We start from the raw sequence: 16326 nt of genomic DNA, 5'->3' as shown, positions 1-16326 counted from the left end.
ACAACATGCCTCAATCAGGAACTAGCCCTCACAACATGCCTCAATCAGGAACTAACCCTCGCAACATGCCTCAATCAGGAACTAACCCTCACATGCCTCAATCAGGAACTAGCCACCACAACATGCCTCAATCAGGAACTAACCACCACAACATGCCTCAATCAGGAACTAGCCCTCACAACATGCCTCAATCAGGAACTAACCCTCGCAACATGCCTCAATCAGGAACTAACCCTCACATGCCTCAATCAGGAACTAACCCTCACAACATGCCTCAATCAGGAACTAACCACCACAACATGCCTCAATCAGGAACTAACCCTCGCAACATGCCTCAATCAGGAACTAACCCTCACAACATGCCTCAATCAGGAACTAACCCTCACATGCCTCAATCAGGAACTAACCCTCACAACATGCCTCAATCAGGAACTAACCCTCACATGCCTCAATCAGGAACTAACTCTCGCAACATGCCTCAATCAGGAACTAACCACCACAACATGCCTCAATCAGGATCTAGCCCTCACATGCCTCAATCAGGAACTAACCCTCGCAACATGCCTCAATCAGGAACTAACCCTCACAACATGCCTCAATCAGGAACTAACCCTCACATGCCTCAATCAGGAACTAACCCTCGCAACATGCCTCAATCAGGAACTAGCCCCCACAACATGCCTCAATCAGGAACTAACCACCACAACATGCCTCAATCAGGAACTAACCACCACAACATGCCTCAATCAGGAACTAGCCCTCACAACATGCCTCAATCAGGAACTAGCCCTCGCAACATGCCTCAATCAAGATCTAGCCCTCACAACATGCCTCAATCAGGATCTAGCCCTCGCAACATGCCTCAATCAGGAACTAGCCCTCACAACATGCCTCAATCAGGAACTAGCCCTCGCAACATGCCTCAATCAGGAACTAACCCTCGCAACATGCCTCAATCAGGAACTAACCCTCGCAACATGCCTCAATCAGGAACTAACCACCACAACATGCCTCAATCAGGATCTAGCCCTCACATGCCTCAATCAGGAACTAACCCTCGCAACATGCCTCAATCAGGAACTAACCCTCACAACATGCCTCAATCAGGAACTAGCCACCACAACATGCCTCAATCAGGAACTAACCACCACAACATGCCTCAATCAGGAACTAGCCACCACAACATGCCTCAATCAGGAACTAACCCTCGCAACATGCCTCAATCAGGAACTAACCCTCACAACATGCCTCAATCAGGAACTAACCACCACAACATGCCTCAATCAGGATCTAGCCCTCACATGCCTCAATCAGGAACTAACCCTCGCAACATGCCTCAATCAGGAACTAACCCTCACAACATGCCTCAATCAGGAACTAACCCTCGCAACATGCCTCAATCAGGAACTAACCCTCACAACATGCCTCAATCAGGAACTAGCCCCCACAACATGCCTCAATCAGGAACTAACCCTCACATGCCTCAATCAGGAACTAGCCACCACAACATGCCTCAATCAGGAACTAACCACCACAACATGCCTCAATCAGGAACTAGCCCTCACAACATGCCTCAATCAGGAACTAACCCTCGCAACATGCCTCAATCAGGAACTAACCCTCACATGCCTCAATCAGGAACTAGCCACCACAACATGCCTCAATCAGGAACTAACCACCACAACATGCCTCAATCAGGAACTAGCCCTCACAACATGCCTCAATCAGGAACTAACCCTCGCAACATGCCTCAATCAGGAACTAACCCTCACATGCCTCAATCAGGAACTAACCCTCACAACATGCCTCAATCAGGAACTAACCACCACAACATGCCTCAATCAGGAACTAACCCTCGCAACATGCCTCAATCAGGAACTAACCCTCACAACATGCCTCAATCAGGAACTAACCCTCACAACATGCCTCAATCAGGAACTAACCCTCACATGCCTCAATCAGGAACTAACCATCACAACATGCCTCAATCAGGAACTAACCCTCACAACATGCCTCAATCAGGAACTAGCCCTCACAACATGCCTCAATCAGGAACTAACCCTCACATGCCTCAATCAGGAACTAGCCCTCACAACATGCCTCAATCAGGAACTAACCCTCACAACATGCCTCAATCAGGAACTAACCCTCACATGCCTCAATCAGGAACTAACCCTCACATGCCTCAATCAGGAACTAACCCTCACATGCCTCAATCAGGAACTAACCCTCACAACATGCCTCAATCAGGAACTAGCCCTCACAACATGCCTCAATCAGGAACTAACCACCACAACATGCCTCAATCAGGAACTAACCCTCACAACATGCCTCAATCAGGAACTAACCACCACAACATGCCTCAATCAGGAACTAACCACCACAACATGCCTCAATCAGGAACTAGCCACCACAACATGCCTCAATCAGGAACTAACCCTCACAACATGCCTCAATCAGGAACTAGCCCTCACAACATGCCTCAATCAGGAACTAGCCCTCACAACATGCCTCAATCAGGAACTAACCCTCGCAACATGCCTCAATCAGGAACTAACCCTCGCAACATGCCGCGGGGATCTTCTCTTGCTATACATACACCTTGGTATGGAAAGAAAGGCCGTATGTTTTGTGATTACTTCGTTTTATTAATTCGGAAACCATTGTTGATATGATTTAACTGATTCTGAAAAAAAAAAAAAACTTATATTTTAATTATATTGCGCCACACTATGAATACTTGACATTACCCCCCTGACATGACAGCTTGCTGGTGCGATCTGATCGAAGGTCGGCCATTTTGTGAGAGATGTGGAAGTCTCGTGAAACATGACGTCACCTATTCCCTCCAATGTACGTTTGTAGACTGGTTACGTCCTGTCCTCCCTTTCTTCATGTCCCGCAGTCGGATATAAAGCTCACTAAATTAGCTGTAGGCTGCAACCAACCAGTGGCACACGTACACACACACACGTACACACATACACTAATTGCTATTGCGTTGCTATTCTTCACGGATTGAAGTTTAAACAAACACGATCGATAGTCGGCCTTTAGTTTCGCCAATTCCCTAGGCAGAGAAAAAATAGTATATGCACTATATGACTAGGATTTATATCAAGCGGATAATCATAAGGGTCATAGATAACTTTTGTCTCGCATGGGGGGGGGGGGGGGATTTTTTGTGTCGATGAGCTACGTATAGGGGGGGGGGGGTTAAGAAATGTATCATATTTATTTAAAGAAAAAAACTAAATTATAAGATGAATTATGAATTGTGTTTGAGGGAAGGGGTGTGGATGTAGAAGTGTGAGATTGTTTAAAGCGGGAGTCTCGCTTTTGTCACCACACGTGGGAGAAGGCTAAAATTGGCTCTAACAGCGTGACGTCATTTGTGAATGACTCCCATGTTAAGAACTTTGTGTGTTTGTGTGTGGGGGGGGGGGGGGGTGTCAGCGTGTGAAATAAACATTTTGATAGAGGTAATAAGTAAATGTTAGTGTAAGTCTAGATTCAAATCAAGGGCTATTGGTCAAAGTAATATCAATGCCATGATGACAATATAAAAACCGAAAAAAAAAATGTGAAAGGTTCTCAGGTCTAGAAAACTTTCTTAAGGGGGACAGTGCCAGGAATATGAAAAGATGCAAGGGAAGGGATTATATGAAAAAAAAACATGGGGATTGGGCGGGGTGAAAGAGGCACTGGAGATGGCGCGAGACAGAGGGAATGGAAGAATAACACTAATAACAGAACATTAGTCACACTAGGGGCTCCTGAACGGTCCACCTCGACTTCGGAATAGAAGACGTTGTTTTTTTTTTTTATCTCGATGTTTGAAATAATATGCCCTGAATAGTTTTATACTTTGATGAGTGACATTTGGTAAGAAATGGATCGCGAGGCTACCTATCAATGTTATATTTAAAATAATTTCATTTCACTATGTTGGTCTGAAAATAATACACATCTCTAGCCCCTTTCGCCCACACAACCACAAGATCTAACCGTGGTTTCCATAAACTCCCCTCCCCTGTCTAGATCGGTACGCCTACGACAGCAAAACTTCTAAAGCCGGAGATCGAGGCATATTCAGGTTACCTGAAGAAAAACAAGTGTAGCTGTTGTCTTCTCTCCCTTATCTACCCAGCCGAGTTACGGGCCTTGTCACCAGGCCAGGCCACACGATACTGTAGGTCGTTATCTTAGTGGACGTGCTGGGGGACAGCTAGGGAAGGCTTGGGGTGGTGGCTCCAACTCTTTCACTAGTGACATGCCAGGACTGTCCAGCCAGGACTGTCCAGCTAGCGACAGGACTGTCCAGCTAGCAACACGGCCAGTCAGGACTGTCCAGCAAACACGGCCAGCCAAACTGTCCAGCTAGCGACAGGACTGTCCAGCTAGCAACACGGCCAGTCAGGACTGTCCAGCAAACACGGCCAGCCAAACTGTCCAGCTAGCAACACGGCCGGTCAGGACTGTCCAGCTAGCAACAGGACTGTCCAGCTAGCAACACGGCGGGTCAGAACTGTCCAGCTAGCAACACGGCGGGTCAGGACTGTCCAGCTAGCAACACGGCGGGTCAGGACTGTCCAGCTAGCAACACGGCGGGTCAGAACTGTCCAGCTAGCAACACGGCGGGTCAGGACTGTCCAGCTAGCAACACGGCCGGTCAGGACTGTCCAGCTAGCAACAGGACTGTCCAGCTAGCAACACGGCGGGTCAGAACTGTCCAGCTAGCAACACGGCGGGTCAGGACTGTCCAGCTAGCAACAGGACTGTCCAGCTAGCAACAGGACTGTCCAGCTAGCAACACGGCGGGTCAGGACTGTCCAGCTAGCAACACGGCCAGTCAGGACTGTCCAGCAAACACGGCCAGCCAAACTGTCCAGCTAGCAACACGGCCGGTCAGGACTGTCCAGCTAGCAACAGGACTGTCCAGCTAGCAACAGGACTGTCCAGCTAGCAACACGGCGGGTCAGAACTGTCCAGCTAGCAACACGGCGGGTCAGGACTGTCCAGCTAGCAACAGGACTGTCCAGCTAGCAACAGGACTGTCCAGCTAGCAACACGGCGGGTCAGGACTGTCCAGCTAGCAACACGGCGGGTCAGGACTGTCCAGCTAGCAACACGGCGGGTCAGGACTGTCCAGCTAGCAACACGGCCAGCTATGACTGTCCAGCTAGCAACACGGCCAGTCAGGACTGTCCAGCTAGCAACACGGCCAGCTATGACTGTCCAGCTAGCAACACGGCCAGTCAGGACTGTCCAGCTAGAGACATGGCCAGCTATGACTGTCCAGCTAGCAACACGGCCAGTCAGGACTGTCCAGCTAGAGACATGGCCAGCTATGACTGTCCAGCTAGCAACACGGCCAGTCAGGACTGTCCAGCTAGCAACACGGCGGGTCAGGACTGTCCAGCTAGCAACACGGCCAGTCAGGACTGTCCAGCTAGCAACACGGCGGGTCAGGACTGTCCAGCTAGCAACACGGCCAGTCAGGACTGTCCAGCTAGCAACACGGCCAGTCAGGACTGTCCAGCTAGCAACACGGCCAGTCAGGACTGTCCAGCTAGCAACACGGCCAGCTATGACTGTCCAGCTAGCAACACAGCCAGTCAGGACTGTCCAGCTTGCAACACGGCCAGCCATGACTGTCCAGCTAGGACTGTCCAGCCAGGACTGTCCAGCTAGCAACACGGCGGGTCAGGACTGTCCAGCCTTGCGGTTCTTCAGAGTCGCAATATTGGCGTGAATGTCAATAGGCAAATACTATAGCTAAGCACATACCGCCACAAGTCAGACCCCCCGCCCCCCCCCCCCCTTTTACACTTCCTTTCAACTATAGACGACTGTTTACTGGAAACGTTAATGAGACAAGTATGTCAATCCATCATTGAAAATGTAAAGTTTATCTTCAGCATTATCTTAAAGAAACAACGTGTGATAACGACTGACTTATCGGCCTACGTCGTGACGACACACTTGAGTGAACTGTGTTATGGCTACTGTTGTCGACAGAAAGCTCAACATTTTAGCTGATTAAAAAATACTTTGACCCGCAATTTTTCTAACTTTTTTCAGGGGGGGGGGGGTAAAATGGTGTGGGGGTGCCTATCTTTTGGTGGTGGGGGGGGGATAAAATGGTGTGGGGGTGCCCTATCTTTTGGTGGTATATTTAATGGGGTTGACTATCTTTAGGGTTTATATTTAAATGTAGGTGGCTATCTATGGGGGGTAGAATCTAGCGGGGTTGACTACATATCAGGGTTGTATCATACTGGGGTTTACTAACATCATGGGTGGTGACGTAGGGGTTTGGTTATCGTCAGCAGTTGTATCGTGTGGGGGTTGTCACAATGAAAAACATAATTTCATTGCACTAATATGACATTTTTTTTAAATTGAAAAAAAAAAACAACAACAAATAATATATTTTGAATAAGTGGCTAAGCTATGATAAATATATATTTTTTTTCTCAACGCCATAAATAGAAGTAGAGAAAACAGTCATCGTAAAAACAACAGCAAGCATACTGACTGGTTAGCTTCTATCGGTGCCGTGCAGGGGCCTAACGACCCATTCCAGCACCCGGAGCGAACTATGAGTTTCACGCCCGCCAATTTATACAATATAGATATTTACATTGGTGAAAAGTTACCCCCCTCCTCCCCCGCCCTTTCAAAATTTTTATCAGCCACTATCCCTTTTTACTTTCTGGTGTACGAAGTCTAGAGGAAGTATTGTAATCGTGCAAAATAATCACATGCAATTTTGACAGTTTACACCTCAGTACTTCATCATATATAGAGTATAGGGGACTTATTTCGTTGGGTGCCATCCTTGGGTGGCCGCCCTACCCTCCCTCTCTTGCTACGCCTCTGGCGCCATTGAATCATATAACTACGTTTATTTTTTTAATATATTTTTTTTCTTTTCTCTAGGGGGGGGGGGGATGAGGAGGCAGTATTGGACTGTTTCAAGATAAGTAAAATAAACTGTGGAGTCAGTATTTGTGGATTTCAACCAAGGGAGTTAACAGCATATTTATAATACCAAATATTGATCTCCCCTTTTTAAATTTTTAGAACTATTTTGAATCCAGTGATTTTGTTGTCTTCTTTTCATTCAGTTTTCGTGTTTGTTTCCACTATGGTGAGATGAACAATAAGACTTTCTAGTCACTACATTTTCAACAACACATATTTCACACAAGTACTTTTGCAAAAAATGAAACTAAGTACTTAACGCCAGACGAGGTAAGTTTACTTAAAATATACAGAACTTTTGGTCGTTTCACTAGACCAGCGACAGACGCAAGTGAAATATTTTGTGATGCATTCATTTATATAACATAAAACCTTTTTTCCCCCACCACATTCCCATTTAGATATTTTTATAAAAGTTTCATTGACCGACTCTCCTGTATTATATAGCACACAGAAATACCCCCTCCACACAGATACCAACCAAATGTTAGTATGGCACTTCATTATTCATTGATGGTTACAAGTACAAGTCTTATTGCTCCTGAAATGCTTTTTAAAATACTTCTGCTACATTGAATTTCTGCTAATCTAAGAGAAGCAAAATAATGAGACGTGTTAATTCTTATTTTTAGAAAAAACGATTTAAAATAAAAGTTATATTCCTTTACCTCGGCTCATGAGCATCACCCCATTCCATACAACACAATATATCCTAAGGATAAGCCACCAGCCCAACTGCGTTATATAACATGGACAATCACTGATTTTTAGAAGAGCCAGCGTGTTTTAGGCTTGTTTCTGTCACCGCATTAAGTGTTCCAAAAGAAAGCTTTAAATGTCAAGGATTACAGACAAATAGGTTCATTTCCAGTATCTTTGTTTCTCCTTGTTGACACTGTGCCGAATTTGTGTGAATGTGTCTGTCCCTATGTATGTCTTCTCGTGTCTTATAACTGTTGTTGTTGCTTGTGGGGGGGGGGGGAGTGGATGGTCGTCTGCAAAGTTTAGGTCATGTGTTGGTTCCACAGGATCCTCTCTAGATTCTGATACTTAATGGAGATCTGCATGGTCTACATAAATCATCAAGCTGTCGGTACGCACCGTTCGCGTAAAGCTGTTTCTTCGCTGTTGCCATGCATGGGCTTCTCTGCAAAATTGCAGTTGAGTTTTTCTTAAAATATGATTTTTTCTCCAAACTCTCGCCTGAACTCTGTCAACATAGCGAGTATTTTAATCAATTCCTATTACAGTTTATTAAAACAGTTTTCTAAAACGCAAAATAACGGCTAAAATTCGTTTTCTAGCATTGCTTTTTTATAATGCAAAAGTGTGACGTCACACCATCTGACCCCCCCCCCCCCTCATCACACACCGTCACAAAATTACAGACCCCCCTCCCCTCCTACGAGTGTGACGTCAGTTCTGGACGACCCCTTTGCACATATTTCAGTGTATGCTAATGCTGCTTGGATTCTTCTGTGTGCGCACATTATTGTGTGCGTATTTTTCTGTTTGCAAACTTTTCTCTTTGCATTTTTTATGCGTAATATTTCATTGTGCAATTTTCTGGGAACCATTTTTACTTACTAGATCTAATTACTCAATTAGTATTAGGCCTACTAGTATTACTAATACTATTGGGTATAGATCTACGTCACATTGTGTACGATTTGACAGCCCTCAACGCAAAAAAAAATAAAATAAAAATGTAACATATAGATCTAGACCTAGTAAAATAATAAAATTATTTAAGTACTTTGTAACAGCCTTTATAGACTAAATATAGCATGGTATTAATTCAACCGTGATAAGCTAATTCAAAAGTAATTTAAGACAAAAATTAATTCCTAGTAGAAGCCCTGTTGTATTTATACTTCTGTTGTGCCAGATAGGATTTGTTTATAAACTAAGCCTAATCGTGGGACGAACTGTGGTTTTATCTGAAATTTTGTATAAAAACTAAAAACATACTAACTAGTTCCTGCGTTTTTTGAATCTTTGAAAATTTGATTATAAGAATAGTTTACAAATTGTCTAAATAAATAAAGAAATACTGTCTAGAAATCTAAATAGATTCTACTAGTCTCAAGATCTTGTATTTTATTAGGGGCTTAACTGGCAAAACTATAACAACGCATCACTTTTTTCAAGATGGCTGAACGTCGTGTTATGCCCGATGATCTCAAAAATATTGAATTTGAAACAAGTGAAGATGTCGATGTTACTCCAACATTTGACCACATGGGATTAAGGGAAGATCTTTTGAGAGGAGTGTACGCTTACGGTAGGTAGCTCGCCAAAAGTTTTTTAGATCTAGATCTAGATCTCTAGATTAGTAGAAAAATTTCAGTATTTCAGTGTGAAGTGGCAATGGCCTGAATGGCCCACCACTCCACTGGCACCAGTCAGTTGGTTGGAATCTGGATCCCAGAGATCTAGAATTCTAGATCTAGATTGTTATTTAGGTTGTAAATGAGCATAGTCATTTTACTTGCTTTGTATAATACGAAGTAGGGTAAAGAATTACCAGTAGGCTAGAGTTGTCAATTTAATTTTATTTTGTCAACTGTTGCCAAGGCTATTCCCAGTCAGTTTGGAATGATTGTAGGAAAAATAAACCGGGAGTGATCTCCCCTAATCTTTCTTGTATAATGTTATATAACTTTAAGGGGAATGGCTAGCGGATATAGACATGATTTAAATCCATTTTTGGTTATCTCACGATATTGATCTAGCGTTGGAAATTATCTGGTAATGCTTGTTGAGTTTCGGTAACATTCGTTACTGTAAACCTTTGGCCGTTGAAATGAAAATAAAGTCAATTGTTTTAACTTAATTTAAAATTTAATAGAGAGAAAAATTAGTAGCCTAAGTCAGTAAATCTAAATATTAATAAAATCGAGTGTAGCTTAGGCCTAATTGTTGTTTTTGAGAAACACAACAAAACTTGCAGAAGATTTGCGACAACTAGATCTAGATCTTATCTAGATTTCTCTAGATCTGGTAAAATAAGACGATTAGATTTACTGTCAAAAGTAGTAAGGAGAATTAGAACAATGTTTAGTAGCAGCAATAGGCCTAATTAGCACATGCACTAAAAATAATTAGAACTACAAAATAATTAGCAAAACAGTATTTAAAATGCAACTAAAATCAATCCATGCACATTTTAAACATTATGTATTAAAAATAGTATAGGCCTAATGGCAAATAAATGATGGTTTACAGTATTTCCGGTGGTTTCCAGAACGGCTCGACAGACTACGGTATGGTTTTACTGTTAATATGACTTGCTGTTCTCAACAATAGTTCAACCTCCTGTACTGCCCACATTTATCTCCCTCATTACACAATAAAGAATAAGATCAAAACAGATAGCTGACACAGTACAAAGGCTGTGAGTAGCCCTACCTGATACAGCTATTTCCAGTTGACTGGGAATAGAAACTTTGCAATTAAATGTAATGTTCTTGCAGCAATTTTGCTGAAACTAATTTCGAAACTAATACTATGACAAACTATTACATACATTCCAAATTATGTCATATTTTGGTCTCCCAGGAGTTAAATAAGCTAATTGAAGTTGAAGGTTTAAAAATGTAGTTTCCATATATCTGCGTTAATAACTTGGTTAACATTTAAACTTTCCAGGTTTTGAAAAGCCTTCTGCCATTCAACAGAGAGCTGTTAAACCAGTTGTTAAAGGGAGAGATGTTATAGCTCAGTAAGTGTTATTTAACCCTTTCAGTCTAGTAACTCCTCAGTAAAAAGGCTTGGAAGCAACATGTTGTATTTACACTTTCTCTGTATTCTGTTATATGTTATGGGCACAATTAGTAAGTGTTGGGCTAATCCTAATATAATTCCTCAGCTGTTGAATCAGGCTTTATATTTGCAATATTGAAAAGCAAGTGGTTTTGGGCGACAGTTTTTAAAAAAAAAAATTTATTTATTTATTGAATTGTTTTAATGTTTATTATTTTTATTTCTTTATTGCAAATTAGTAAACTGTTTAAGGCTGAAACATAGTAAGCAAAGTCTATTTTCCTACATGCTACTTTTGGTTTAATTTTTTGATTTTTATGTCATGGACGAAAAATGAGTTTAATGTTGCCTGGCCATACATGAATAGACTCACATTTTTTTTATGGAAATGTATTTTGAAAGTTAAAATATAATATTTAAAAATTTATAATAATGATTTATTATTGTTTGAAATAGAGCCCAGTCAGGCACAGGAAAAACAGCAACATTTTCTATTGCAATTTTACAATGTTTGGACACACAGATTCGGGAGACACAAGCGTTAGTCCTCTCTCCTACTCGTGAACTTGCCATACAGATTCAAAAGGTATAATCAAAGATACATTATTCTTTTTTCATCTGTTTATTTTCTCATATACAAAAGTATAGAATAGTATCGTAATCTTAATGATGAAAAAGGAAAATTAGCAAAATCTTAGCGGTTCAATTTATCTATCTTGATTCCTCAGTTATGGGTGGAAACTTGCTAGTAAGATTTAGACCACTATTTCAATTAAACCTTTCACATAGGTCAAGACTCAATGACAATACATTCAGATATAAAATGCAATTTGATTAGATGATTAATTAACCTTTTTAAGATTAATCAATGTTTCCTTTGTAAATTTTCCTCTATGTTCTGTACACATAGTTTGTGTTTATTTGGTGCACAAATATGTTTTTCTGTGCGAAACTATTCTATTTAAAATTGTTGTACTGAACTTAATGCACCAGCTGACTTGCTTTGTTATAACAAATTAATGATGAAACTGAATAAAACATCACACCCACCTTTATTGTTTAGGTTATCCTCGCCTTGGGTGACTATATGAGTGTTCAGTGTCATGCCTGCATAGGTGGTACAAATGTTGGGGAAGATATCAGAAAATTAGATTATGGGCAGCACGTTGTGTCAGGAACACCAGGCAGAGTGTTTGGTGAGTCTTCTTTAATTATCTTTGCCTTACTATTAATTAAATTCTGATTAACCCCTTAACGCCGACAGTTGCGTTTTCGCGACATACCGATTTAGCGCATATCATTTGCGCATATGTACATTTATCCTACTGCTGCCGGTCGTTTTGTATTGGGTACATCCAGACGGTTGTATCGGTACCAATGGTCACGTTGTCAAGTCAAAAGTTATGACGTCACACTCTCTTGACTCACGCGCATCTCAATTTTTTTGACTTTGTGAATTCAGCCTACTTACATTGCTTATTATTACTTAATAGGTGATCCGTTTTTGCTACAAAAAATACTAATAGCTTTATTATTCATTCTTTTATGTATATAAACAATATAAATCACATATGAGAATAATTTTGGAAGTTATCTGCTAATTACGGTTTGTCGCGTTTTCGCCACATCCGGCAATAAGACATCAAATGGAACTTGAGTGTCAAGCAGGTATAACGAAATACGATTCATCGCCAAGCTGTCATTCATTCAAGTATGATTATAAATAAGTAAAGGATTTACAATATAGTCTTCGCCTATATATAAAAGTGCACTTTAGAACGTTACGGTCCATGTGGTAGGTGAAGTAGAGTTCACCTGTTTCATTGGCATATGGAGAGAGAGAGCGATGCTGGAATGTTGTGATCATGTTGCTGGGTACAATATAATGAATTTAGCTTTGAAATAGTATTGTAAAATATTATGAGAACATAAAAAATAGACAACAGGAAGTGAGGTGGTGGACCACTATCCTGGATACCACCAAATAAAGGTCTTCACGGTGACTGTGACAATAATAACACTGAGCATAGACCTACACATCGTAATAAATACAGTAAGGTTGATTACTGACAAACATACCCTTTGCAGTGCTATTGAATAGTGGCATTATACTGGTATTTAGTACCAACAGCAGTGTTATTGAGTACCCACATCTTCAGCACTGAGTACCAACATCAGTGACACTGAGCAACCACAGTTTGAGCACTAAGCACTCACAGAGTGATACTGAGTACCCACTGCTAAGGCTGAGTACCCACATCAACGTTATCGATTACCAACAGCTCCAGCGCTGAGTACCCACAGCAGTTACACCAAGAACAGACTGCAGTAACACTGAGTACCCACAGCAGTCACACCAAGAACCGACTGCAGTAACACTGAGTACCCACAGCTTCAACAGTGAGTACCAACAGCTTCAGCACTCAGTACACATGGCTTCAACACTCAGTACCCACTGTTTCAGCACTGAGTACCCATACCAGTGGCAATATGTAGCTACAGCACTGTCATTGGTAATCAATATCAGAATCAGTCGAGAACAATAGCCGAAGCACGAATCAGAAACATAGGGTACCATCAACAATAGCAGTGAGTACCCACGCCGGTATCAATGAGTACCCACGGCAGTGACACTCAGTACCCACAGCAGCTGCATTGAGCATGGACGAATATTCAATGGCTGAACACTGTCATTTAGGACAGTATTTGTTCACGTGCTTTGTGTGTATAGCAAATATAGGTCCAATGAGAAATATGCGTCTTTATTAGTTGACCTTGAATAAGAGTTCACGAAAATTACGTAACCGGGGACAACTAAGGCTCTACACATTGAAGGAAGTCCTTCCATATGTAGTGTGTTAGTGTAGTAGAATTACGACAGAAAGACATCAAAATACCTATTCATAAGAGTTAGTCAGTGAGCAGGTGCAGCAGAGTTATGTAACTCTATGCCTGAGCTAATAAAGTATAGTTTTCATGAGTTTTGCAAGTGATTCTACATCTCCTTGCATGTCCGTATCTTCAGTTTGTGATATTTTATTGTTTGTGCATGGATATTTAGAGAAACATGTAACAGTAAAAATAGTAAAATGACCCGGACTAAAAAAAAATTAAATTACTGTTTGGTCCATAAGTGCCTGATGTCGCGTTTTCGCGACATACCGTAATCATCATCAAAAATAAGTCAAAATTCAACAACAACTATATACCTCAAATTCAGTTTCAGTATGATGAGAGAAAATTAGCACAAATAATTTTTTACACGCTTGGAACATAATTCAGGCATTAAGGGGTTAAATGTCAGAAAATATTTGATCAGTTTTACTTTATTCTTATCTTTTGATTTTAATCTTGGCCTAGTTTTCAGATGTCAACTGTTTGTAATTTGTTTTCAGATATGATCAAGCGCAGAAACCTTCGTACAAGATCTATAAAAATGCTGGTTCTTGATGAGGCTGATGAAATGTTGAAGAAAGGTGAATAAGCCTCTGCCAGCCGCTTCCCTTGTTTTTGTACAGGATAGCTGTATTAATGTTTTGGTAGCTGGTCTAACTTAATGTTATTCATCTAGTACAACTGGGTTATGTTAACTTTGCTTTTTCTTCCCATAATTTTAGGTTTTAAGGAACAAATCTATGACGTCTACAGATATCTACCACCAGCCACACAAGTTGTTCTTATCTCTGCCACACTTCCACATGAAATTCTTGAAATGACCAATAAGTTTATGACAGATCCCATCCGCATTCTTGTCAAGCGGTAAGTGCACTACACAGTTTAGTTGCTACTGATCCAACAATTAAGTTGGTTGAAAATTAAATGAAAATTTTTCTCCAATTAGACAAAAAAATAGCGTTGATTTGTTAAAAAATTTAAGAATAATGCTGACTACCGCCTATGGTAAAATTTTAAAAATTACCAGTCTGTGATAACCTTTGACCATTGTTTTAATAAAAATTATTGCCTATAGCGGGGCAATTAACTCTGACCTCACCCACTGGTTCTTGCCTTACAGAGTAGGTGAGATTAATTGTATTTGTTACGAATAAATAACCCCTAGTTTTAACACTAAACTGCTAATTTAACATTGTTGTATTCTGCTGTTTATGAATAGCTAAATAGCAATTTCAATTTTCATGAAATTATTGCTGTACATTGCTTTTTATAATTCAAGTGCGCTGTGTCTCACTCACTTGATAGTAGCCTGTTCATTAATGATTTTTTTTTCAGTGATGAGTTGACGCTGGAAGGTATTAAACAGTTTTTTGTGGCAGTAGAGAGAGAAGAATGGAAATTTGACACACTCTGTGATCTCTATGATACATTAACAATCACACAGGCAGTCATATTTTGTAACACTAAAAGGAAAGTAGATTGGCTGACAGATAAGATGAGGGAAGCAAACTTCACAGTGTCATCGATGCATGGAGATATGCCTCAAAAAGAAAGAGAGGCTATCATGAAAGAATTCAGATCTGGTGGAAGGTTAGCATCATTTGAACTCTTTCTTTAGCTCTGTTAAAAGTTTTTTTTTTTTGGACTGCAGAATTTTTATTTTACTCTGGTAGAAACACTGATGTTTATTTTGTAGTGTTCAGCAGAGGCTGAATGATGGCTGTTACTAACATTTAGTATACCAGAATTGTTTCCAATCCTCAGCCGAGTTCTGATCACAACAGATGTTTGGGCCAGAGGTATTGATGTGCAGCAAGTGTCATTAGTCATTAACTATGATCTCCCCAACAGCAGAGAGTTGTACATTCACAGGTAGGGAGGGTTTGGTCTAATGACGTCAAGTCAAGTCTTAGTTTTAGTGACGAATATTCATTTTCTAATTTATTTTCTCTATTAACAGAATTGGCAGATCAGGTCGTTTTGGACGCAAGGGTGTTGCCATTAATTTTGTGAAAAATGATGACATCAGAATTCTAAGAGATATTGAACAGTACTATGCCACACAAATTGATGAAATGCCAATGAATGGTTTGTATATTTTTTTTACTAGCTGCACTCTGAACCTTTATTGGAAAGTTTATACATATAAATGTATTTCCATCTGTTTAATATAGTTACTGTTCATATAAAATTCTGTGTATTTTTCAGTTGCTGACCTTATTTAATGTCTGGCTGCGTGGAACAAAGATGGCTAAACTCACATCCCACATGTTGTAATTAATGTTGATACAATTTTAGTTGACAAGTTTTTTTTTTTTATCCAAATGGAAAGTCCTCTTGCAATGTACATTTTTGGCTGCTATGTTTCTGGCAACTTTTATTGTAATTTTTAACAACTGTTGCATCAGGGGGAATATTTAGTAGGACCACATTTCAGTTTTACACAAAGTAAATTGAAAGTAGCCTTAATTTGTTTTACAAGTTTCCTTCATCAATGTCTGCAATAGTAAAAAAGATGTGGGATGAATTGATTGACTTGTGTCCCCTGACATGGGCTCTGGGATTATTTTGTTGGCCTTCTTCAACCAGATCGTGTCATAACCAAGTACAGACTCAAGTCATGTTGCCATTGTAAATTAATCTTTTTGGTACAATTAAAAGTGTTAACACTATTTC

The 16326-nt window shown here is 40.6% G+C and overlaps 2 protein-coding genes across 2 annotated transcripts; both read left to right on the top strand.

The window, feature by feature from the left end:
• The first annotated feature begins 5280 nt into the window (after positions 1-5280).
• LOC131956076 (putative uncharacterized protein FLJ45035) lies at positions 5281-5694 on the top strand. The gene has a single exon (XM_059320458.1). The coding sequence runs from the start codon at positions 5281-5283 to the stop codon at positions 5692-5694; it is 414 nt and encodes a 137-aa protein (XP_059176441.1).
• Positions 5695-9109: 3415 nt separating this feature from the next.
• Positions 9110-16322, top strand: LOC131956066 (eukaryotic initiation factor 4A-III). The gene is made up of 10 exons (XM_059320440.1): positions 9110-9274; positions 10642-10714; positions 11212-11341; positions 11819-11951; positions 14151-14231; positions 14373-14514; positions 14986-15240; positions 15415-15522; positions 15611-15738; positions 15859-16322. The coding sequence occupies exons 1-10, from the start codon at positions 9142-9144 to the stop codon at positions 15873-15875; spliced, it is 1200 nt and encodes a 399-aa protein (XP_059176423.1). The 5' UTR covers positions 9110-9141; the 3' UTR covers positions 15876-16322.
• The last annotated feature ends 4 nt before the right edge of the window (positions 16323-16326 follow it).

The sequence above is a fragment of the Physella acuta genome, unplaced genomic scaffold (genome assembly GCF_028476545.2).
Source record: "Physella acuta isolate Inbredline_101_S28 unplaced genomic scaffold, ASM2847654v3 ptg001126l, whole genome shotgun sequence".
NCBI lineage: Eukaryota > Metazoa > Mollusca > Gastropoda > Physidae > Physella > Physella acuta.
The sequence above is the reverse complement of the archived record's forward strand: the minus strand, read 5'-3'. Positions and strand labels throughout refer to the sequence as shown.